Below are 27,125 nucleotides of genomic sequence, written 5' to 3' on the forward strand. Positions count from 1 at the left end.
AAACAACAACAACTGTGTTAACTGTACTCTGGTGAAGATTGTATCCTATGTATCATATTGTGTACCCAGCACCGACACTACAAATACAATACCAGGCGACCCCATGTTAACTAATGGTCTATTGGAGTAAGTATAGGAAACTGCATTTGCTTATTACATCCTACTGAGGCGCGTGATCAAGTACAATCTGGAGTGGGCTCATGTCCGAGAGGAAGTACTCAGACCTCCATAATAATACCCTGAGAGGCCGGGTCGGGTCGAGAATACGCTTGGAGGAGAGAAAGAAAAAAAAAGTCTTTGTCATGGTAGGAGTTGAAGGAGAGGAGTGAGGAGCAAGAGAGAGAGAGAGAGAGAGAGAGAGAGAGAGTGGTGAAGGGAGGGGTCATGGTAGACAGGAAATTCCAGCAGGAAAAAAAAAAAAGTTGGATGTTGTCCTAACTACACAGCGGCGGCGTGCCAGCAGCGGCTGTACACAAGCGCTCGAGTGCATGGGTTTTCTCTGTCAAAGAAGCACGCTACAGGCTCGCATTGATTCATTGATTAAAACTTAGAGCTGTTTTTTTTACAAGCACTTCAGCTATAAAAACAAAAGTACTCAATAGTTGCTTCATACTTTTACATACAATGCATAACATAATAAAAACAAGATTAGGTAGGATTACCGTTCAGAACGCTTACTCAGTTCAGGGGGACCAACTGTAAATCTGAGTCTAGCCTAAATGAACCCACCGCCAGTGCACATTTCGCTTTCCCAAAATGTCAAACATCTGCCTCTCCGTGAATTACAACATTCTCACTCGACCTTTTACAGTCCACAACTTTGCAGCTAGTTTCCCTCATCCGCAGGACTTAATCGTTTGAAGTGCACGCCGCCGCACGCTATCCCAAGTTCGCTGCGGGACCTAATGAACTTCCTGCGCGGCCTCCCCGTGTTTTCCCAAAGACCACTGTCCCTAATCCACTTACCTTGCGCCCACAATCCCCTCTATCAATAAAACCGGTATCGTCTTTCCCTCCCCAAGGGGCCGTTAAGAGGCCCGGTGCCGCTCCGTTAAGACTTCCTTTTCAGAGATGGCAACGTCGTAAGCCGCTAATCCCTCTGTCGCCATCTCCCAGCGACGTTACGGACGGCCTCACGGAAGCAATGTCTTTGCGAAGGAACTGCAGAATCTGAGAAAGCACGCAAGCTCAGAAAGTCCTCAAGCGGCGCATCTGATCAATCCAAATTAGCAAAGTGGCATTATCTTGATAGGAGTATAGCTATGCTTTGCTAGCGGCTAACTGTTTTCCAAACCATGGGGAATGCAGTGGGCAGTGACTTTATGGGAGTTCTTCATTGAAAACAGCTGGCTTGTTTCCAACGGCAGTCAGGCTGATGAGAAGAGACTAGCCTAACACGGAACACCAATTATTGGCTGTAAAAGTGAAACGGCAACCTGGAAGTAGCTAAAATCACTCAGAGAAGTTATATTGAGCAAGGCGGAGGGGTTTTATGCAGAGGAGAAGGTCCACTAGATTGTCCACGAAGGAACATTTGGAGTACGCCAACCAAGACAATCTTGCTCCTTGAGGCAGGATTGCTAACCACTCAACCACCATGCTTTGCTCGAATATCCATCGCCATCCCGCAACCCCAGGTGTACTGTGTATCACCACAGCGGGCCATGCTTTCCCTTTCCCCCGGCCTGTTTACAGATCCCACTAAAAGACGCAGCTGGCTTCACTCCACCGGCATCAGTCTCTGTCAAATCTGCAGTCCCGCCTCGGCCAATCAAAACGCAACGCTCGCCGAAACCCACCGCCGCCATGACGATCCATCACCGCCGAAACACCGGGACGGATAATTGTTCGGCGGGCCGGGCGCGGGGAAGACCTCGCCTCACCCGGACCAACCATTAGCCGGCGGTACTTAAGGGCGTTAAGGGTAAAATGGGCGTCCAGGGAGGGTGAGGAGGGGTGGAGGAAGAGTAATGATCTACTCTGTCACAAAATAGTGTACGCTTTGGAAAGGGTCGCGATTATTGAGGCGTCTAAGTTGCTATAATGTGGGCGATGATGAAATCTTAACACATCAGTCCTGTTCAATACTCAAAAGCATGGTAAAAGTTCTGGTAGGAGTATGGTTTCAGCAGTGCTATAACAATTTTTGATATCAGTACATGGAAATACTTTTTCCAGTACTTGCTACATCGATCATGTAGCAAGTGTCCCGTTTGTCCCGAAACTGTATTTTACCCCTCTTTCCCACCGTCCTCCCATACTATTATCCCGTAAATCTCCCTGATTATAACAAAATGATGAGAACAAAAGATTCCTCTGCCTCTCAAAACTGAACTCTGCCACTATTAGACTTGCAAGAAATGCTGCCTGCAGTGGCGAGGTTGCAAAGCTGTCAAGTGTCCCATTTTGGCCAGGAAACGACCCCATCTTGGAACTTGGTTGGGATGTTGGGGCGGCAAATGTCCCTTATATTAAAATCCAAAATATATTTATTTAATCTATTTAATCTAAAAGACTATTTGCTTTTGGCACCTGAGAAAAGTTAGCCAGGTAAGGTAAAGCTATGCAAGTCTAACAGTAAAAATGTAAGAAAATGTATTGGTCCAAATAGTCATTCCCATAATTGACTAACTACAGTAATGTCCCATTAACAGCCATTGTAAATAAGTGCAGGAAAGGTTTCAAAGAGTCAAAGTTGCGGCCCGCTCCTCTCGGCGCTCGTGTGGTTGTTGTTCTGAATGGGCCTCTCTGAAGACTGATGGGGTGTCGGGATAATCAGCCCGCAGCTCAGGCGGCTGATTTATCGCCGGGCCGCACCGGAGCACAGGTGTACTCCTGATCACCTAATTAATACGGCCTCTTTGTAATTGGCGGGGTGTTGTCAGGACAAAATGGTGGCCAATTTAGCCCCGGACGTGTGAGGAGAAGTAATGGCCGGTGGTGGAGAGCGCTCCCAAACCTGCTTTCACTTCTGTTTGGACACCGCGCAAAAAAAGATACGTCAAAATGAGTGAGTTTAGGACCTAATTAATCTCGAGTTGAGGAATGTTTTTCGAAAAGTGCTTACCCTGGAGAGTAAATATGAGCTCAACTCAAGCAGATACTCCTCTTTTGCAGTGTGCCATTCACATGCCTGCAAATTGCACTGTTTTAACTGAATCAATCAGTCACGCGTTTCCAAGTGCAAACACGCCGATCGGGCCAAGTCACTCCAAGCGGCGGGAACTCAATAAGGCCCCCTCAGTTTTTTTCCCGCGCGACCTTTGCCCCCCCCCCCCGACACAGCTGACGGCGGGGCTGCCAGCTCGGCACAAAGAGCGTCCTCATTGGCCTTATGACGGCATGGCGGCTTTGCGAGCTCAGCGCGGTAATTAACGCCTTTTTTAAGAAGAGGAAATACCCCTAAAACAGTGGACAATGTGTGGAAGAAGCGAGGGAAGGCAGTGCACATCAATCTAAAAAAAAAAAAAAAAAAAGGGAGGTTGGTTGGGTTGCGGGCGGGGGGTCAGGCAGGGGTGAGGCGCCCCCCGGGGAGAGTGAGCTATCCTGGGTCAGAGTGAAGGAGGAGGCCTGGGATGGACAACACGGTCTGGTCTTTATCAAAGCGGCAGGACGACTGGTATCTACGAAGGGGGATTTGACAAGACAAACTATTTTCTAATTCGCACCGTTAGAGTGAATCAGGAAAAGGATTTTAAACCTATTTTTCATGTTAACAATTTGCTGAACTCTCCCCACTCTTCATCCTGAACTGTCTTGTCTAATAAAGCCTGCTACGAGCCACGAAAAAATCCTTCTAAACAAAAGGGAGAACTTTTGGATAGTCTGGATACCATATTAATTGGTCCCATGCTTGAACCTCAAATCCTGTCAAACAGGCTTTATCAAAAAGTTTTATGATCGAAATAGCATAAACATTATCTAATCTTTGTTTTAGATAGATGCGCGAGGGAAGAGGGTCAATCACGCTGGAAATATGTACAAATTGATTGGTCCTGAACCTACTGTGTCGCAATATTTCAAAAGTGGGGACAAATTCAACCTAAAAATCCGCCCTATGCCCTCAACGGTGTCCCCAACACAGCACAGCGTCTCACGTTCCCTCACGTTCTTGGGGTCATCTGCCATGATAAGATAGAAACATTAAGTCCGTTCTGTTTATACACACACGTACAAAGGCGCTCGTAAAGCCCCCCCCCCCCCTTGCTCTATCCCGTCCCATCGTCCCGTCCTGGCCTCCTTCTCCGGGGCAGGATCTTGCGTGGAAACCATCTCGCTGGGGGAATTTGTTTTAAAAGCACTAACAAGAAACAGCTGTGAAATGGGTCAGAGGGCCCCTAAACCGGCTGCAATGGTTCTCAGGTGATTTTTTTTTTTCTCTTCTTCTTCCACTTTTCTGGTTTCTCTCCGACGATTTCAGATAAAGAGAGTAGGCCTTTTTTGCGTTTGGTCAAATTACCCTCATTTAAAGTCTGGAGAAAGAGGTAGTTGTTTGTTGTGTATTAGTTCACAAATACTGCGGGGGTTTAAGAGTACAGAAGTGCGGGACGGTTTTTCAAAACAGGGTAAATGAGAACGTCTGTGTGTCCAATCCAAAATATCAAAAGCGCAAAGACTTTAGAAAAAAGGTCCTTCAAAACTAAATCTGTCGCCATCAGGGTTTGTCATGTATAAAACCAGCGAACACTGTTTACAGTTGTAAAGTCTATTTTACAACGTGTTGATCTACAACAATGTACCCCTGAAGAAGTGATCGTCAAAGGCTAAGATGTGTGTTTCTATAATGCAGTCAAAGGTGCTGGCAGAGGAGCTGAGCCCTGAAGAATGGGTTCTGACGCAGCCATTGACGATTTCTCCGGGCTGTTAAGGAGGAAGCAGTGAAGATGCACCAAAGGAAACAGGAAATGAGGAGGAGGCTTAAGGTCAACAAAGGGGTTAACCCAATTATTACGAAACAGACATAACAATGATGGACGTAGATATATCAAGCCAGTTAGCGTGTAGTTTGAGAAGCATACTTGTAGATTGTGTTCTTTTTTGTTTAATCTACACATTTTATTCTAAATACTATTATACTACTGTATTAATACTGCAAAATTTGTAATGAATTAAAATCCTCTAGCAGTTAGGGGTTAGGGATAGGTCAATGGGTCTAACTGGATCATATGAACCAGTTTCTTCTTATGAGCTAATAATGCTCTAAAACGTACATTTACTTGATGAACTGGGGAAAAGATCCCCTCCATGAGCCGCCACCTTAACGTGGTGGAGGCGTTTGAGCACCCGAATCATCCTGGGAGCGCTGTTGTTGGTGTCTTCGTGCCAGGTCCTAGGTGACGGGTCAGACAAAGAGCGGTTCAGAAGTCTCTTATGAGAGACCAAAAGGCCCGGTTAGAATCATGAGGCCTTCCTTACGTGGACCCACCACCTGCAGGAGGAGCCATAGGGGCTGGTGCCATGTGATTTCCACGACCCGGCAATGGACAAGTGGAAGAAAATGGATGGATGGATGGATGGATGGATGGATGGATGGATGGATGGATGGATGGATGGATGGATGGATGGATGGATGGATGGATGGATGGATGGATGGATTTCCTTTGTTAAGCTAAGAAAGATACTCTTATCCTCTAGCTACTAGATGTAACTGACCGAGATCCTGGCTCATGATCTGGAGATAGGTCTCTGGCCACTGTTTCTGAGGTGACCACGAGGCACTGGTGGTGGGACGGGTCAAGACGAAAGTCATTGTAGTCTACAATTCTATAAACAATTGCAGCATCAACAATACAAAATCATCACCACATCTCGACTTTCGACTGTCCTTGTCCCAATCCATTTGCAACTCAGAAATAACTTCATTTCCCCCTCCTTAGCTTTCATGGTAGTAAAGGCCGTCAACAGTCCTACGAGGGTAAGCGGCATCAGTATCTGTTCTATTTGTACACAAGCCATGTCTCCCGCGTATATCTCCATTGTGTAAGACTTGGTGAAGGCGGTCATGGCAGCTGACAGAGGAGCGGCGGAGGGCTCTGGAGACAGCAGCGAGCGACCAGGACATTACTCAGCAACAACAAACAACAGGCCTCAAGATAAAGGAATCATTCGTCACCGCGCGGCCGCTGACAGACGCAACGCATTGTGCGATAAAATTAGCCAACGGGCCGCTTCCCCCGCGTGACACCCAACAGGAGAGTCACGTCAGGGGGGCAGGCCTGGTGGGAACGGCCCGGAGATCTGACTGGCGCTTTTATGGATACGGGCAGGAAGAGGTGTTCAATCATTGGGAAGCAAGTTTGATCACAGAACTTTTCGGTCACTTGGGTATTGGTTTCGTGAGTATTATGGTATTGTAGGCAAATGATGGCACTTCTGCAACTTCTCTTACAATTCTGGCTCAACGTAAATCTATTCCTAGTCTGCAGGAAAGGCCTTGCATATTTACGAGGACGGTGTTTATAAGCATGTTTCACAACTTTGAGAGGACAAAGCAGAGCTGTACACGCACGGTTATGCTAACAGTAACAACTAGCTTGCTAACAAGGCTAATTTTTGCGCGTTTACACTCAAATAGTGCATAATAAAGCGCACAGACTTGATGGTAAAGCTCCTGTACATAACATTTTCCTCTTGTAGAACAGTAAAGGTCCTTTCGTCTCACAGAGTATTGTAAAGTCATCTCGAATGAATCTCTAATGGAAGACAGAAATAGTTTCAATTCATCTTCCACAAAACCCAAAGTCAGAAAAGCTAATCAAGTCCATTCACTTCAAATCCCATTTACTTTTATGGCAATTACATAATCAAGACTTGCCTGGCACTCAACAAAAGCCTCTTTAAAGCTCGCCAGTAGCTTCCAAAGCATTAACCACCATGGTTCTCACTACTTTTCACACTCTACGTTTGACTTTGGTCGAGTCTCGAGCGCACATTTCAAGCTTTCCTCGAACACGTTAAGCTTCATTTTCAAATTCTCAGCTATAGCCACACACTTCAACAGTAGTGGCCATTGTTGAATCCGTTTTTACCCCAGGTGCACTGAAAGGTCCACTTCCCTTTTATTAACTTTGGATGGTGTTTTTCTTGAATGTGGTTTCCCTTTCCTTACGGTAGTGTTTTGCTTCCACTATTTTCATTCTCGTGTCCATTTTGTTCCATTATATTTCATATAAGCACTTAGCCCGTTGAGCTTTGAGGCTATTTGAAGACTAACGTGGCTTGACATTGCTTGACTTTCTGGTTCACGTGGGGTCACAAGCTGCCGTGTTGAAAGCTTGTCGGACCTTGACACGAGTTCGACATTCGGCAAAAGTTAGGTGCAGTTTTTTCCTCTAAATAGTATGAAGACTATAGATTTTTTTCATGTTTCTTGACCACTTTGCGTTCTATCATGTAAAGTCGAACCAGTTGCACTTTATCGTGCCTCAGAAACATTGTCAAAACCTCAAAACAATCCCAAATGGCATGGAAACGTTTAAGGCTGCATCAGGCTTCCATCAGGTCAAAACAGTAATGACAATGACACAATGGAGCACTTGAAAATGTCGCTGAAGAATGCAGGTCATGATTAGGACTAAAAACTCTCTGAAACATGAAACGGGGCGGCTGATTGCAGAGATTTGGGCCTCTGTTCTGAAAGAGCTAAATGGCGAATGATTCGAAGCAAGTAAGTCGCTTTGATGGGTTTGATAGGCATCTTGCTAAATGAAGTGGATTTCTGTTAAACGTACACATGCTTTTCCAAGAACCGGAGGAAATTTGAAAAGTACAATGTTCCATCATTAGACCTATTTCAAAACATATGCACGAGAAATGAATGAGCCTGTCGGGAAATCACGCAGAACAGTTATATCATCTCTTACCAAATGTTTTCTACTCTGAATTCATCGCAACATCGTACTGTTTGGAAGAGGAGCATGTTGGTACGTTCTTCGAGGTATACTGGTGATATAGTAGAAAGGTTTCGCGAAAGAAACGAACAAACCAATTCTAAGCACAGATCCTGTATGATGCGGGAGGATCTCCTGAACAAGTCCTCAGTAGAAGGAGTTTGGACACCCCTTTCTTCAGATACAAGCACACGTAGTTAGAAAGTGGGTTTACTTAACCAGCATGGGTGGACCAAAGTATATGCAAACCAAATACAATTTCAAACTTGCACTGAACTAAACCTTCTAGAATGATGTAATGATAGTGATTTGCGTGACGACATAAATCTTCATTTCAAGCCCTACCCAATCTTCGCTCTTCTAAATTCCTATCTTCGCCCGGCCCTCTCAGCTGGCTCTCCAAACCGCGACTACTGTAATCCTGCTGCATCATTGTATATATAATTACCTCCTTTCTGAATCCTCATTACGAAGTCTTACTGTACATAGAAGCTGCGTGTTTGTTGACCCTAGTTTGAAGAGTCCCGAGCCGAAGCTTGTCATCGGGCCCCGGTCTAGACTGAACGACTGCCAGAGCGCTTCCATCAACACGCTAAATGAAACATTTGGGGAACAAATTGAAGAGACTGTCAGTTAAGCATTTCTTACTCAAAGATAAGAGTGGGGATTTCATCAAACCCTGATGTTTTTTTTTTTTTGGGGGGAGGCTAAAATAAGACATCTGAAAGTGAGCAAGCGAGTCCCATATGCTATCTGCGCTCTTTGTGATGGCGGCGACATCGTGAAGCAATTAAAAGGTGGAACCGGGCCAGGCTCATGGCTCCACGGCAAATCCGAGTCAAAGCCTTTGTACAAGAAACAAAAACCGACTTCACGGTTTGTTCTGTCGAGTGAAAACGACACAATCTCCCTTAAGGAATCCCCAACGGATGGTTTTATACTAAGCAAACAGGATCATTCTTTTTGAGTGTTATTTGGAGCAAAGCAACAAACAACATCTGGATTTGAATTCTCTGACTCTAGGCGTTGTTGCTTTTTTTTACGGCCTTGATTAGAAAGCCGTTCCCTTCAAAGCTATAATCTTAAAGAGCGCACTCTGAAAGCTTAACCATCCCTGCCTGGCTCGTGATAATGACCCACATGTGGCACGGTCGAGATCTTCATCGACAAATCTGTTTCTTTCGATGGGGGGGAACGGATGCCATATACTGCCACTGTGTTGGAATGCCTGCGCTTGTACTTGAAAAGCGGTATGGGGTCGTCATGTGGAGTCGCCGCAGTGTGGGAGACGGGGAATCAATCACAGAACTGGTAAAGCAGTTATGATTTTTGTGGTTTTAGATTTATCCACTTTGGGTTTCTTTACCGCAAAAAGAATGTGTTAGAAAGACCCACCCAGAAGAGACGCCGGTGGTAAAAATCTTTAAAAGAAAGTTTTCGAAAGTGGTTATTGAACTTCTCACACCAAGTACCACCTCATAGCATATTTAATCTTCCAAATCTCCCTGGATCAAGATGAAACCCAGACTAAATCAGGTTTAAAATGAACCAAAATCATGTTGAAACGTGGTGCTAGATATGCTGAATCCACCATAAACGACTGTCAAAATGGTTTGTGAGCAGAACTACCTTAAAGCAGAGATGCCCTCTACACCACTCTACATTTTATTCTAACTTGCTGCTCTATTTCCCATATACATTGTCCTTGTAAAGCAGACCGCTGCTATGTCAATACACAGATTAGCCAAGCCTACGTAGTGCCATATGTGCACACCGCCAGACAGGAGGGGCGCTTGTAGGTCGGCTATTCCTCTACAAAGCCTCTATTTAAAGAAAACCACTCGACATTAGGTCCTATGGAGAAAAAGGCCTCTGTTTCTATAGCGATAGGCCAGCCACGGCTATTCGATCTCCCCCTGCCGGACCACCGCTTGTCAGCTTCTATTAGCTCCAGCGGTTGGCTCTGCTTACATGTGGTACCCATCACCCCGGACCGTGGGCCGGCGGACCCCGGGGACAGCGGCTCCTCTCAGGCCCGGGATCACTTGGGGTTATATGTGCCGTGTTATGACAGGCTAATGGCGCTGGTAACCGTGCCGTGGTGAGGTAGAGACAGAGGTAGAATTATGTTCAGCGAGGAAATTTGTTGTGGTAGTCATGTACTTTAGTTGGAATTGACTGCGAAGTTGAATTTGAGAAATGCATGTACAAGATGGAGTGTAAAATGCAAATTGGAGTTTTTGTGGGTAGAATGGTGATACTGTTAGATGCAATGGGCAGGCCTTGTCGACATGATTTAGTGGAATTTTTTTGACAAGATGTTTTGATCATTTGGCGAGTTTAAAAATGGACAAAGACATGCTAACCGAGGGGAAACCTATAACGGCTATTATCTAACATGTCTTGTGTTATATGATAATAAAATAATGTTGATTTTACAATATAATATAACACAGTTAAAAAGCAATTGAACGCTACAGTGTTTAAAGTGACTAGATGCAAGTTGGTCATTTTTATACTCACTACTGCCATCTCAGGTCTTAAGCATAACTGCAGGTTCTATATTAAGCTTGTGGCACTTCGGACCCGAATTAACAAGTTTTTGGCAGTGCAGGATTTTAGAGGCAGTTGTGGTGAATGAGCTCGATCTACACATTAGGACATTGCTGGAACATGTGACCGGCTCTTTTCTCTTGTTTTGAGCTTATTTTCTTTTAGTAAAAGCAGATTTCCATTGTAACATTAGGTTTATAACATTTGATCCTGAACTCTCATTGTGAACAGTTGAACGTCCTATATCTGCTCCCTCCACAGACGCTACATTTCTGTTGGCTTAGCATAACTACTACCTCTTATGACACAAATAGCGTGGCGTGCTGCTGCATAGAAACCATAAAATCAGCTCCAGACTCCGACATTAAATAAACTTGAATAAATACAAGCTAGCACAGCAGGATGCTTGTGCCGTTAAACATTTTAATGAGAGCATGACTCAGAAAAATAATAAAAAATACTATAGGCTACAGCGATGTCTCCTGGAGCCAAATTTTATAATTAATCCCCCTGTAAGTTAGTCAGTCCTGTAAAAAGTAGACCTTGACTGTCAGCGGGTATTTTTTTTAATATGGAACTTTTTTTTTCTTTTTTCCAAAACGTCCTTCATACATTTTTCCAAGTCTCAAGTGTGCCAGCATATTAAGTTACCAATGAGCAACAACTTTACAGCCACACTGTTGCCATAGCCTTCCATTCATATTCATAAGATTGAACGTAGCCTGGGGTAGCTTGAGAAAAAAAAATGAAATGTTCTATTATTGTGACTCCAACTGCCCCTTTCTCAGCAATTCAGGGGTAATTACTATGTCTAGGCCTGTGACAAGCCGGGGGAAGCTAACGGCGCAGCACGCGGCTAACACACAAGAGCCATTTGACAAAACAAGCAGGCTAGTGTTAAGCTAACGTGCACCTGCGAAAACAGCCTGAGCGCATGTTCTGACAATATGGCAACAAATGAGGCGTGTGTCCAGTGGTGGGAAAAGTGCTTACTACCATACGTACTATTTGTACACCTCGTAAAAATAGGATGTTACGATATTACTCAACTCACACTTACAGATACGTTATGCATCCCATGTACTGTTGAAAACATACATTCATGTATATACTTTTTCAGTGCAGATTAGCTACTGTACTTAGCCTACTCCAACTGTTAGCTACTACTACTATTGCTACTGCTACTACTACTGCTTCTACCATGCTGGTTTCAGACATGGAAAAGCATGCTAGCTTCTTAGTCCAACATGAGTACAACCTTGATATAAAACAGGCACAGAAACTACTATTTTTGCACAGACCAACAACCCATGTAGCCAAAATGAACTAAAATGAGATAGCATCGACAGCCATCTTGTTTTGTTTTGTTTTCTGAGATACACAAATGACCTGCCATTACAGTTAGCCCACTTGTCATTTAGCTAAGCAATATTTTTAAAGAACTTCATCAGTCAACACTAAGCTTCAGCCCTGAATACACAAGCTAACGACCTGTTGATAGATCGCTTTGCAGTATCCATATATTTGGGCCATACATACAGCTTGGAACATTTATAACTTGAGTCAATATTTGCGCGTGTCTGTCGCTTTGGCTAGCCGCGCTAAAGTATCCAGTCCACTTGTTAATTACCAAAGCTAGCATGACACTTTTTGGCATTCCGTGTTTACAAGGGATTTTTAAATGATGGCCGGTGTGGTGTGTAAAGGTGGGTTGGGGAGACTTGGCCAACATAACCCAACCCCACCCCCATCTCTGTTATTCGTAATGCTTCACGTCCAGACGCCTGCAAGTCTCCCCCCAGTGAAGCCAGTCTGGCCTTAAGGAAGGAAATATTAGCTGCAGCGGACGAATAATTGGCAAGTGGCCAGACACCCTGCAAGTGCTAATGAACAAGCAAAATAGCCACGTTAAGTGAGTGTGGGTGAAACCAGAGCTTGCAACCGCACTTTGAACATGTGGTACACTTACTACTGTATGTATTTCAAAGTACGCTACTCCTAATACAGCATCATTACCACTACTACTACTACTACACTGTGACATTACGACAAGTGAACAACACATAACATCTCGCTATATGTTTTGGCTGGCGAAGGTACCCGAGGGAAAATTGAGGCAATATTAGGATTGCAGTATAAGAAACAAAATGCATTCATCCAAACACTATGAAAACAATTTTTATTTCCATAGCTGTCAAGGCAACGCCGCATAAACATGAATCGTCAAACTTAGCTGCATTGAAGTGGGGTCCTAAACTCTCCAGGGCTCTCTCTGTGTGCGCTGGCCCTCTGTCCGGGGCTTAGGCCCACTTCCTCCCCTATAATTAGGGGGTTATCCCGCCGCACAATGGAGAAATTAAACAGTAAAACCTTGCGGGGCAAATTACTGCTTTTCCTGGGAGTTAGAGGAAGCGTCTTGATATGTAAACAATACCCCCTCTTCTGCTGAGTACCCTCAACCCCTGGCCCCCTCCCGCTTTGTTCTGTGGGAATTTCAGACGGGCCCGCGTTTGCTCAAAGACCACAACTCTGCAGAATAAAGAGGATTTACAGCACCTTGAGCACTTAAGCAGTTTGAACCTGGGTTGTCAGAGTCCAGGGAATGTGGGCCGCACTTGTCCGACATGCTTACGGCAAAAAGATGCTCTAGCACAAGCTAAAGTGTCAAAACGTCAACAGGAGAAAAGTCGGAAGATTGTTAAGGGTCAAGAGGTCAACACAGCGTGCATGACTAAGTTAATAATAGAGATTACTATGAAAATACCACTTCTGAGTTTAAAGCACAGTGATGTTAGGTGTTCCAGAAATACAAAATAAATGTATAACAAAATGCTAAGGATACACACAATTAACGGGTATTTAAGGTGGGACAGTGTCTGGTGCTCTTGCATTGCGACCAGCCCACTCTCACAAGCCCCCACACTTTGCGTATACATTCATGTTGATATATGTTTTTCTTCAGAGCTTACTCAGATAAAGCCAAAGCGTGACGACGCTGGTCAAGGTGTTGGCCGCACCGACACGCCTCGCCAGCCTCGTACATGTCTGTATCTGCTGCTGTCAGGGGTCGACCCCGTCGCTCTTTGAAGCCCGAGCCAGGAATTCTCCGGCTTAGCTCGCGCGGTTAAGGGGAAATCACCTGGCAAACAAAACACGGCGCGCTTACACGCCAGGCTCACGTACACAAGTGTTCATTCACAGAAGACCTTTGATTTATGAAACTGATGCCTTGGTAAGAATTGAGGTGAACCTTGACACAAATATGGGAGATAGTATGGCATTGTGGTTTTTGTTTTGTGAAGTTCTTTTTCATTGTGCCCATTGCTCTAAACTCCATCGGCAAATTAGGATAGTTGCCATAGTAATTAATATTTTGAGCAGTTACATAAGTCCTATGAAAGACAGTCATTTAACTTTAGCACAACACACTACTTTAAAATATTTTATCCAAAACAGGTATAGCATGCGTACTGTACGGTCTTCCCTGTGAGAAAGTGCTTTGGGACCACTAAAATATTAGTTCCACTGCGCCGTAATCACTGAATAGCCGGTCAGAGGGCCCCTGTACGGTTGTCACGAAAAAAAAAAAAAAGGAAAGCAAACAAAATGCTGCCATATGGAAAACTGATTTGTAATATCATTCATCATACAGCTGCAAGAAATATGCCAGGAGAAGCAGGAATAAAGAGTGTCTCTGTAACAGCTGGGTACGAGCGCATGATTGAGTGGTATCCCTTGCCGAGGTTGGCAGGGAACTTTTTTTTTTTTCTTTTTTTTCCTCTGGTAAAAAAGAATGTCCCGGTTGGTTTCAAAAAACAGGATGTCTGAGGAGCTTGGATTTCTTCAAAGTAACCCAAACATGAAATATACACCTTGGACAGCGCTTTATCCAAAATGCAATTTTTAGCGTGGATTGCCACAAAAGAAGAACAGTCACAATGTAGGGGAAGTATTGTTTTGAGTTGGAATTTGTAAGTTAAGTGTTTCATTCATTTAAAAGGGACATATGCAATACAACTTTTTGAGCATTAGACTAAGTCACAACATAGTTTCCCATTCAAAAACATACCTGAAGTAGTATCTTTGCTACTTCTATAACTCAATACTTGACTAGTATTTCCTACATGTTGTGCAATAGTGTAAGCGTCCTGTACTGGGTTCTTATCACACCATTATGCACTCAAAAGGCCTCAGTCATGACACCATTGATTTGTTAAGATGCAGTTAGCCTAAAATGAAAGTTTGCATTTTTCCCGTAATACCATTAATTCCCACGATTACATACAGAGGGGACTCCAACCAAATATAGGGATGCAAACCAACATAGAACTGGATGATAAAGTGTATTTTCCATTCACATGCATTATTTGAACATGAAATATCAATGCGGAGGATCCAAAAGCAGCTTCCAAAGCCATCCACTTTCATTCTTTGTTTTAAAAATATTGTAGTTGGAGATGATAAATCTATAGGCATTGTCAAAAGCGTGGTCCGTATTTGTCCCAAAGTAGCCCGGAAATGCAACCACAATACAGCCAAAAGAAAATGAGCATATCATGTTAGCTTATTCCATTAATGCTATGCCAAATAAATGTTTCAATGCATTTTTGGCCTGAAGCGTAAAACACATTCTTATTCTAAGTCGTCTCTTTGTGACTTAGACTTGGCATCACAAGAGTAAAGGTGTGTTGTGTCTCAGCCTGTGCTGCAGACTAAGCCCCTGGACAAAGAATGGCTGCACAATTAATGCCTGCTGTAATTGTCAGAATGCAACAAGAGGAAATTGATTTTTTCTTTCTTTTTTTTTCCGCCATGTGTGGAATTTGTCCTGAGGGAACCGCCGCTTCTTGTAATTACAGGTCTAAAGTTTCACCATCGCTGATCTCCAAGTCTCCGTCTCTGTTAGCATTTAGCAATTAGCCTAATCACAGGAGGAGGAGCCCCGAAAGCACAAGCCAAGAATATCTGACGTGCATAGGGTGAAACCAAACTTTAAACATGACTTACGCAACGTAAAAGCAAGAGCGGACAGAGTCTATAAAGCGTTAGTCAAAAACAAAACTTGCATGGTATTTTTAGTGGAGTGTACGGCACAGTGAGCGAGACCCAAGCAGTCTCCGACAGCCACAAACCAACATACATGGTCCGTAACATAAGCAACTGTGGTAGGACAAGTTAAGTCTAGGCGCTTTATTAGAAAGATTCCACTATAAAATGTTGTGTTGTTACAGCTGCCTTCTTGAACTGAAAAGGGGGGATCCCAGCCAGACACCATCGGCCGGTGCCTTGGTTGCACAAGAAACAATGTCTCGATTGCCATTCAAGATCAACACCGGACAGAAGTTAGTTGAAATACATAAACAACTTCTCAACTTGGGGGTCAGGGCCTGAAACTGGGAAGTGGGACACATTTCTCAACAGTCTAAATTAGTACATAAACAGATGTCACAGTGTTTGCGTGTCTAAGTGTCGATGTCCATCCATCCATCCGTCCATCCATCCATCCATCCACCCATCCATCCATCCATCCATCCATCCATCCATCCATCCATCCATCCATCCATTTTCTTCCACTTGTCTGTTGCCGGGTCGTGGGGGCAGCTGTTGGAGCTGCCCAAATCACATGGCACCAGCCCCTATGGTTCCTCCTGCAGGTGCTGGGTCCACAGAAGGACGGCCTCACGATTCTAAACGGGCCTGTTGGTCTCCCTTAAGGGGCTTCTGAACCGCTCTTTGTCTGACCCGTCACCTAGGACCCCGACAACAGAGCTCTCAGGATCATTCGGGTGCTCAAACCCATCCACCACGTTAAGGTGGCGGTTCTAAGAGTGTCTATGTGATCTTTGTGAATTGCGGTACAATGTGCGCAGGTTTGAAATATACAAATAAACTCAACTTGCCAAAAGCATATTGCATCACCCATTATTACGTCAATGTAATTTGGCAATACATCGTGTAGCCTAATCCATCATCTTTTTTGGGTTGTATCGCAGCCAGTGGCACAGGGAACATTTCATGGGCTTGCGGACTTACATAACATCTGCGGAAAAAGCAGATGGTTCGTACAAATGGGTAATGATCGTAAAGACACCTCGAAATCCACGGTGGACCACATCAAGAGGTGCACTTGAAAGGCCTTCGCAGTCTCCTGACCTTAACATCAGTAAAGATCTGTGGATAAACCTTCAATGAGCAGTGTGTGACGGGCAGCCCAGTAATCTCTTAGTTCTTGAAGACTTTTGTACGGAAGAAAAGGGCAAAATGTCCCTCAAATTAGAAAGTGGAATCCCAACGCCACACCAGTTGGGTACATTCAAGAACAGAGTTGCGCAGAATGTGTTCGAACTTACAAGAAGTCTGGATTGTCAACATGTAATTTGCCCTACTTCCTCCACTCTGCGCTACAGTGTGCAGGCCCCTCTCTGGACTGTCTGTAAGGCTCTGTTTGTTGATCTTGATGGTGTATATTGTGTGAGAAGCTGCAGACATGGCCTCCTCATCACGGGTGACTTCTATGGCTTTGCCCCGTGCTGCGCCGCGATTGATGCCTTCCCCCCCCTCCTTCCAGCGGCCCGATTTCTTTTCTTTCCTCCTCCCAGGACGGTCCACAGCTGTGTCTTAGAAGGACGGGGAGGGGGTGCGGGAGGGGGGTGCCAAGAACCGGAAGAGCCTGACCGCAAACTGTCCGCCTGCAGACCAACTCGGCCGTAGGAACCGCGGCCTGTTTACACAAGCGCCTCCCGCCCGTGTTTACAGCTAGCACACATTTTTGTTTTACCAGTCTAAACTCCGCGGACGTTTATTTTGCTTCACTTGAACTGTGAGTGTTAGGGCTAACATTAGCGCACCGAAAGTAGCTGAGCCGGGCAGACAGTTTAGGTTAGGCCCGGCTTGAGGTTACCCCAGGTCAGTGATAGGTAACACATGTACTGCGACTGTTACGTATTTTTTAGGAAGGTTCGTCGTCATGACTCGTCGACTGTAATGAGATGTCGTTTTAAAAGGAAAGGCTGTTGAACTGTGTGTAGTGCAGGTTGGGAGGTTTTCCATTCGTTGCCATTTGCTCTGAGACGTTTCCTTGCCTACATTGGTTGCTTGGACCGACAACTTGGTTCTGAACTTGGTACTAAAGTAAACGTCCCGGCGACTTCTCTGTCCCCGTTCCCATCAGCCTCGCAAACACAACGGGGCAGGAAGTATCCCCAGAAGCCGGGGCATGGATTACATCCCGCATGCTGGGAAAGAGCTTTCTGTTTTTGGAGGATGAGGACGGAGCGGGCGAAAAGGGGAAGAAGAAGAAAAAAACCGGGAAGAGTGCGTCTCGTAGAAGAGAGAGCGAGCCGGCTGCTGCTTAATCCCTTAAAGCATCCATACATTGCCTCCTCCCTCCTCTCCCACTGCTTGTAAACTGCCAGGAATGTAGCGTGTTGTCTTTGGCCTGCGTGCGGAGAATTGCCTCTGGTACGGACGGGGAGGGTGGGGGGGATTTATATTTGCAGACGGTGCCCAAAGCATACCGCGGAGCTTTCGAGACGCTTTGAAGAACGGAAAAGAAAGGAGCGATATCTGGAAGGTTCAATGCTGTCTAATTTATGTCTACAGACCACATTAGAGGCATTGCTACAGGTCGTCCTTGTCGGGCGTCCGTTCATGCTACATGCAAGAACACAATCAGCAGATGGGCCTTTGTGACTCTCGGTTGAATAAACATTTCAACTTTTGTTATTCTTGTTAAATTTAGAGGGCCCGTCTTGGAGGCTTTCAGATGGTTCTCTGGACTGTTTAGGTTTAGTTCGGGTTTCTTTTCCCGAATTGTAAGAAAATACACATTGTGAAAAGGAGTTGCAGAAACCACTTCCCTTTTGCTTAGTGCGCAGGCTCCGAGAAAGGCTTAGGCTGCAAAAGCCAAGGCCAAAGGAAATTTTTGGATGCTTTAATATTTATTTTCAACCTTATATGGGCACCATTTGTTCTGCTGACTCTGACGAAGTTAGTGTGGAGATGATGCGTTTCAACACACACAATTACACCCGACAGTTTTCTGACACCAGTCAATGGGGAAATATGACTCAAAAGAAGCACATATTTTGGATTGGAGTATAGGTATTGAATGTGCATGCCTACATAGCCTATATCTTTATATCGGAGACCAAGTATTGCAACACTTTGACGCTCAACTCTGTATAGCAGTGTTAACTAACTAAAATATTTCATCCCAATTTTAGCCAAATTAGATTTTTCCAACGAAAATTAGACTTAAACTGAATTAAAAGTAGCTGATAATGATTAGAACTATGACCAATAGATCCATATATTTTGTTGACTAAAAAAGAGAGTGGGAAACTTGATATCTGTAGTATAACTTAAAGTAACGTATGTTGTAGAAAATGCCCCAGTAGCCGATTGTAGAAGATATTAAATGTAGTTATACATAACGCCAGGAGAGGGTGCACTGCCGTCCTCTGCAACTAGCTAGCTAACTTATCCAATAAGCTAATCTGTGCAGGAACCACAGAGAGAATCCGAATAAGTTTGGGGAACGGTGTCTCGACTTTGAAACTGAAGCCAAATTTTCTGAATCACATCGTGTGATGTTTACCAGAGAGTGGGCTGGCATTTTGTGTGCGGAAAAAGACGCCCTGGGCATAAAGGATTATAGAAACTTATATGAATGTAAACAACCCAGGTATATCTTTGATGAATAGAAGATGTAATAACATGGTTAAAAACATAAAAGTCGATTATTACACGACGTAGGTCCTGAAACTTGTATGGGGAGTCTGAGATGTAGGAGCACATTAGCAAGTTATTTACCCAGCGTAACAAACATTTAGCTAAAGGCACAAGTCACACTCCGCAGATGTCTTTTCTCAGTTTGATGGGAAAAACTCTCATGTGGGATTTGAGAACATGGATCATTGAGTTTAGCAGTTGATGCAATTGTTGGATGTCCGCTCTCGCAGCAGCTACAATGACAATATCAAAGAGAAACATTTGACAAAAAACCTGTCTATAAACTGAAATTCATTCCGGGATAGAAACCATATCTCTAGGTGGCCCCCCCACATGGTCAAAGTCAATTCCTGGTTTCTGCCAGCGCGCCGCTATAGACCCTAACAGTAAAAGCAACAGCTCAGGCCCTGGTCAATAGGCCTCTTACTGTAAGCTTGTTGCTCGCAGGTCTTCTCGAGTGTCCGGAAAAGCATTATTGATGTGCTGTTACAAAATGTTACAGTACAGATGACACCTGATAGAGCCCATTTCTTCTCAACTCTGGACTTTAGGTCGTTCAAAGTGAAATCCATGGCATGTTTGGGGGGTCTACGGAGCCGAGGGAGGTGTTTCTTGGATGTGAAGTAAGACAATCCAATGCTTCTCAAAATAGAGAGGAATACAGAAAGTTGTTCCGGAATTTGACAAGTGGCAAAGATCAATTGACCCGTGACTGTCATGAAATGTAATGTCTTTCCTACAACATTAGTTCTGTAAACAAGAAAATATCACTGCAAACTAAATTGTTACGACAGGCCATTCAGCGCACCAAACCTTCAACTTTTCTCAAAAACATGACACCCACTATTATGTCAAAATCTTATACAGAAATATAATTAGTTCCCCAAATTGACTGTGCGATCTGTACAAGAACAAGTAGATAGTAAGCTAGATAAATGTTTGTTATGTATTTAGTCAGCTAAGTTAAATGCTCTTCTCTCTTACCTTTGAGGATTACGGGATTAAAAAGTGAAATTTCCACTCATTGTTTTGATAATCATTCCCTGCCTGTTTAAGCCCCCAAAAGTCTTCTTAATAAAATCCATTCTTGTTTGCATTGTCTTCCTCTGCCGACCTGCTGAGTACAACACTCCAGCCATCGGGGAAATGAATTCACTGGGTCTTTAAAGTAAGAGTCCAGGGCCAAAGAGTTAAACCCTGGAAAAGAAAAAAGGAGGGCAATAGAGGTGCTGGCTTCGAATGCGGTCATCCCCTGCATAACCCAGGCCATCCCACCACCACCACCACTACCACCACTTCCCCCCCAAAACCCTCTTACTAACCCCCCCTACCTCCCACCTCCATCTCCCCTTCCACATCCCACTCGGCTCGAAGGAACCACGGCGATGTAAGAGCCTCATTTAGGCCCACAGAAAGAGAAAAGAAAGGCAAAGGAAATCTCTTTCTCAGGAAGATTAGTGGCTGTCCCTTTGGAGTATAGGCCTTTGGATACGGGGAGGGTGGAGAGTGGGTAGGGCTTCTTTTTTTTTTTTTACTATTTTTCTCTGGGACATTTTTTCCCCTGCCGGGGAAGGGGGCATGACCCGCTCCGGAGCACCCTCAAGAGAAAGGGCTCCACTGGCCGGTGCGCGGACCCCTGTATAGGCTTTCAGACTCGGCCTTGACACGGCATGATTAACACACCCTTCTTATCTAGACTCACCACAAGAGTAATTACAGTGGACTTTACCATTTATCTAAAAGCAGGGGTTCTCAAACTGTGGCGCGCTGGTGCATCTGGGGGTGGGGGGTGTTGGCTAGTGCAGGGGAGATGTTTAGAGATCAAGTTCTTGGCTGAATTAGAGTCATGTAAAGTTGTATTGATATACGTCTACACGTTTTTACCTCAATACCTTCACCTCGGTAATAAGCCAGTCGTATCTTGCATATTTCATTCAGCCGAATTAAGTCCCAGTATAAATATGTTTTGCATTGTCATGACGTACGTAGGAAAACTCTATTCCTCGCCTTATTTGTTGAATTTTCAATCCAAAAATATGGCAAAATTCTAAGTCTTACTGATTATCTGACTATGAACTCATAGCTTATTCAAAGGCTAAACAAGATCCAAAATCGCCTCTTTGCAATCTTTACTATAACAAACGATCTATTATTTAGATTTCTGTGCTAAAAACATAGACAATTTTGCTCATTTTATGTTGAAAATACCTGTAATGTTGAGTTGATATCTCTAAATTGTATTATTTTTATCATTGTCATGTCTTAAAGTGATAGTCTGGAAGTCTACATGCATTACACATTTTATAAAATGTACAAAATCATCCACCTGGTCTTGCATTTAGATGTAAAGTAAGTAATAATATATAGATGTTATTTTTGTAAAGTCCCTCCTTCCCTGATCTCAGCAACTAATCAGAGTCTAGTCTCCTCCCGTGTTGACCAATGAGACGAGCTTTTCCTGTGAACAAGCCTGTCAGGTCCAATCAGGAGGGAGGGGGAGGAGCTTGATCGTTTACTTTTGAACATTCTGTTCCTTTTCTCCTCATTTTGCAAACTAAGAAGGGATCTCTGGTTAAAGAGGAGAGGAATTTTACAATTTCCCTCTCCTCCCTTTGCAGGCTTACAGACTATCACTTTAAAGCGATACTGCAAAACATTTCACCTAAGAAACAGACATAAAATACAAGTGCTTATTTCATTATGGGTGCTTATGTGAGAAATACTGAAAACTAATGCTTGCCTATCTCCAACTGCGAGGAGCGATGACCGGCTTGTCTCCATGGAGATGTGGCCGCTTTGACCTGACGACAGGTAGCCAGAGAAATATTACATCAACCGCGTCATTTCAATAGTCTACTAGAAATAACTTTGTCTGTATCTTGCTCATCATAAGAAGCTCATTTGGCATCACTTGACAACTGTGACACAACATCTCACCCAGAATGTTCCGTAGTGTGGCTTTAAAGAATCAATCACAATTTGACTCCTCGGTGCAGTCCTGGGGCGAGACTTGGATCTAAATTTAGCCTACTACAAATGGTGCTTCCAAAAGTTCTGCGTCTAAAGCAGAACTTTGAAAAGTTGGGAGAATCCCTGATCTATAGGGCGACTCCTCTCGAGTCGTCAGGCCTCTCAAAAAACCGGCAGCGGACTTGATTTAAAGCCTGATCCGCGTTCGTTTCCTTAAGCGCAACGCGAGCGCGGCGAGTGTTGACAAAAGGTGAGGAGGAGTAGGGGGGGGGGGGATTCCTCGCGGTGCCTCCTCTCAGATAAATCAAAGCGCCGCATAAATATCCGCGGACAATACTTTCCTTACGCTCGGCATCCGTCTCTGTCGCGGAAGTTCACAAACTCGCGGACAGTACGCAAAAGAAAGATGGCCCCCTTAGTGAAATAATCAAGTCTGTCTGCTCCAGTGGCCTAGTACGGTCAACACCCAAATGAGGGATGACGGAAAAGAATACTGTAAACTTTTTTTTTTTTTTTTTTTTGCGTGTGTGTCTTTGAATATAATTTTTTTTTTAAAAAGCGCGAGACGGCAGGTTGGCAGAAGTAAGTGTCGCTCTTTGACGGTTGAATTTACATGGGGTGAGGGGAGTTGCATCAATCACGCTCTAGGAAATGGCGAGATGGTTTACTATCCAGGGTAAGTGGGGGAAAGGGGGGGGGGTGCGGGTAATCTGGACACATGTTAGCCGACATGGTAAAGCACATGCCCGCCGCAGACTCGTAAATCCTCGGCCTGGGAGTCTGGTTGCAAAAGGGCAAGCGTGTTGGACGATATACATATTTTTTTACTTTTTTCTCCACCCTCTTTCCTTTGAGACAGATGCAGGCTGTCAGACAAAACGCCAGCGCCCATTAAAAACCATTAACAAGACGCCGGGATTACTGATCACATGACCGGGAACCTACCGTTAGCACCAGCATCGCGCACTACCGTCAGCTATCCGCTTACTCGCAGGCAAGAGTTCAAAAAGGCATGTGGGTTTTTTTTTTAAAGGAGGTCGGGGGAGAAAAAAAGTGATGGGGTCCGTAGCCGGCTGACACATCGGATTAGGTCGGACAAGATGTTCTCAGGATGTTTCGGCTTAAGTTACACTATTGTCTTTTCTACGGACGCCTACAAACAACTAGGACTAACTTTTCATGAGGAATCCAACCTCCACTTTGGCTTGTTGAAACTGCGCTAGGCCAAATACTTTTTGACTGCAAACGTTCTTATACTATAATATGATATCGGATTTCAAATATTTGTTCCTATATTTTTTAATTAATTAGTCACCCCATTGGAACCACCCACCTCCAAATCTTGACCTAGCTTCTTAATTACCCTTTTTTTCTTTACAGGCAATTTTATCATTTCATTTTTATCTGTATAACAATACAAACCAAATGTTACTCAGTTCTTAGAGTCAAATTTATGATTAAATACTTTACTTTCAGAAAAAACACTCATGTGCAGAGAATACATTTCCTTTGACATGAATCTATAAGTAGTTTGCAATAAAACGTCTAAGAAACTTGGTAATATGCAAGGCAAATACCAGCAAGTGGAAAATAATCATGAGGACGCCACATGCATCTGATTCATCAGAATGACTTTGTTTTTAGGACATTTCTGCTTAAGTTACACTATTGTCCTTTGTTTACTCTACTTTCCAAGTTGGAATCCAAGAAGTGGCCTTTGCAAGCCTTGGCAAACAAAGAATCCAAAACAAATATGACCAAGATTTATTCAGCGACGCCCCATATTTCTGCATGCATACTAATGCGCTGCAGTCAAAGAAGGAATCTTCTAAGAGAAAAACAAAGACAGATCTTCAATTTAAAGCTGCGCTTATGTCCTACTTCAGCGTCCCTTGGGTGGAGTAGTGGTCTTTGCGATGGCAGGCCACCAAGCCCTTCATTAATCTCTAACACCGCTCGAGTGTGTTCCTGTGGTGGACCCTCGACACGGATGCCAGGGAGCGCTCCGGAGGGGCCGCGGTGTCCACCAGCCGCCGTTAGTAATTCATAACCTCGTTAGAAGGAGTTTTCATCACACATTCACTTACAAAAACATGAGCTCTCATCTTTTAATTACAAGGCCTTTATAGAGCGCTCTCACACCCAGCACCCACTGCGCTCGCGCTGCGGCGCAAGGTTACGGACATTAAAGCCCACGGCCAGCAGGACACACAATGGTCAGAAGTGTGTAAATGGATTAATTATTCACACGGTGGCAAGTGCAATATTTTCTTCTTTTCTGGTTTGGAGAAACTTGTGGACTCTTTGTGGTGCTGCCAGTCAGGGCAAACACAAACGTCCTACTTTCTCACCCGCATCCCTAAACAATTAATGCTCATGGCGCTCCTCTTGTGGCAGGCCACCAAGCCCATCATTAAGCGCGAGCACGGCTAACGCCACAATGTCAGATGACGTCTTGTTAGCATTTCAAAAGTGCGGGTGCCCCCCTCCCAGCCTTTCTGCGCGGCCTCTGATACGCCATGTCGTCCACTGCTTCGCCAGCCGTTTTTAGTAATTCATGAAATTTACACTCGGGAGGTGAGAACAAGGTCCTTCCACCTCATTACAGCATTTTTTCATCAGACATTCCCTGACATCTACAAGCCCCCATCACAGGGCCGAACTCTTTTAATGTGCCACCCAGTTGCTCGTGTGTGGAGCCTGTCGCTTGCACCGCCGGGTACAGAGTCAACAACAGCGGCGGCAAGAAATTACGAGTTATAGGAGAACTTTCCTCTAGGCAGAACGAGGCTACAGCTGCAGACAAATCAAATAAAGATGCCCACGGTGAACTTACAAGATAAGGTAAGGGGAAAGATAAGAGCTATAATGTTCTCGTGCTGGACAAATTCATTTGATGGCAAGGAAAGAATGGATGCCTTCAAAGGAAACGTGGAAAAATGATGGATTTTAAAAACTTCGAAATGTGTTTTGTTGCTCCAGTGTAGTATGAAAAACTATTGTGAAATTGTAGATGGAGCTACAGGTGGGTAGGTTCTAAGAAATGCCTTGGCTACTTTCATGCTGCATCGGTGTGTGCTAGATTGAAAGGTCCCCGGTGTGCGTGTAAAATAGCAAATGTTCATACCTCTGGTGAGCGTGGTCGGCGACGGTTTCTTTGGGAGCTCGGAGAAGCTGCTTCCGTCCAAAGCTGAGGTCTTGCACTCCTTCTTCTCTGTGGCTGTTGGGGCTGTGGTCTCCATGACGCTCGACCCCTCTGTGGTGTAGCCTACCGAAACGAAACAGGAAGGAAAACTGTTAGCATACTCTTTATGTAGATCACATGTGTCAAACACAAGGCCCGCGGGCTGCATGTGGCCCGCTGTAGAGCATGAATTTCTGTCACAAAAAAAGGTAAGTCTCTCAGGGGTAGGAAAGTTTGTGTCATGGAGGGCCGATTTTCATTATTGTCAAAACACCCAAGGGCCGAACCTCAACATTGTAGCCTAAAGTACAGAACTATTTTCAGCAAATGCCAATGTTTTACATCAGTGGTTCCCAAGTGACAGGGCTTTGGAATCCACCATTACCCTCGGATGACAAGCCGAGGACCCACATAAAACTGTAATTTGTCATACATCGTATAAAATATTATATTTTCCACACAAGTTTTTGTTGAACAAGCAGTAGCTGTCCCTTTAAGACTGAAATTATGATCAAAACAACCCAATAACATTCATTTTAACAGACAAAGTTCACTGTAGACTCGCAAACCACTGAAAATGGTTCCATGACCCACTTTAGGGTTCCGACCCACCAGCAGAGAATCCCTGTTTAACATTATAATTGACCAAGCGGGATGTTCTGACAGGACATTTTTAAAATACTGACACTTTAACAGGTATTTGATCTCTTATTTGCATTTCTCAAAATCATCTTGGGGGTTACGTTATGGGTTATGGGTTTTTAAAGAAATAACCAGAATGCTCATTTCACACGTGTCCAGCAGAGGGCACTGACATAAGAGATTAGGATATAAACAACACATTACAGCCACGTGGTAAATGATCAGTCTGCCCCAGGGTGGATGTGGCTACAATAGGAACTTACTGCCATCGAGTGTGGAGTGAATGAATAATGACTTTATGCAGCATTTTGAAAAACATTTGACACAGGCTGATAAAGCACAATAAGTGTAAACAGTTGTTATCTATTAGGTCACAGTCTGTTAAAATACATGCGGCCCGTGACCCACCATGGGGGCTGCATTTCGGCCCACGACCCAAGCGAGTACGACACCCCTGATGTACATGTTTATTGACCAAAATCTAGAACTGTTTCAACCCTAGCCATCAACTGTTTTGTCCCCTCAAATAACTCTTACTTTTAAATCAAGTCAGAATCACAATGCAAATCTCAGACAGTGGCAGCATGTCCTCAGTGCGGCTTTCTATTCCAATTGTAAATATGCTTGGCCTTTAGCTTTTAGCCGTGTGCCCTGAGTCAATACCTCCGCGCGGTTGTGTGAATAGCTCCATGGCCTGGCAACGTGCCACTTGTTTAACTTGGTGAGACCTACAAGATCATCCTCAGCCCAGAGCAAACACGCCGCGGGTCTGTGGCGGAGAGGAGAAAAACCTCACCCCACCGCCGCTAGTGAAACGGTGGTCGTCACACTTCACACAAGCAAGAGTCAAACTTTGGTGAGAAACGGTTCGGCGCGTGTTGGCAGGAAAGTGTGAAGAGAATTAACTGGACACATATGAGGTCTGGAGTCTGAGTTAATATTGTCGGGGACATAGATACGGTATCACCGAGACACTGTTTCCTATCTGACCCTGTTCCTACAAAAGCATGCAACGGCTTCCCGGACCTGTTTCAATTGAGCGTTCATCCCCTTACAAATGAATGGTAAAGCCAGTTCTCATTTTCAAGTATAAAGCAGACACACACATCATATAAATCTGTGTGCAGGATCTAAAAAACTGTGAAATAAGAAGA

At 44.4% G+C, this 27,125-nt stretch overlaps 1 protein-coding gene across 1 annotated transcript in view; it reads right to left on the reverse strand.

Annotated features, from left to right (window-relative positions):
* Positions 1-27,125, reverse strand: part of gli2a (GLI family zinc finger 2a) — a 104,028-nt gene that overhangs the window by 52,389 nt on the left and 24,514 nt on the right. Inside the window, exon 2 of the mRNA XM_079562833.1 lies at positions 25,273-25,413. Coding sequence (XP_079418959.1) covers positions 25,273-25,387 — 115 coding nt within the window. The 5' untranslated portion in view covers positions 25,388-25,413. The remainder of the gene's footprint in view (positions 1-25,272; positions 25,414-27,125) is intronic.

The sequence above is a fragment of the Gobius niger genome, assembly GCF_951799975.1.
Source record: "Gobius niger genome assembly, chromosome: 9".
Taxonomy (NCBI): domain Eukaryota; kingdom Metazoa; phylum Chordata; class Actinopteri; order Gobiiformes; family Gobiidae; genus Gobius; species Gobius niger.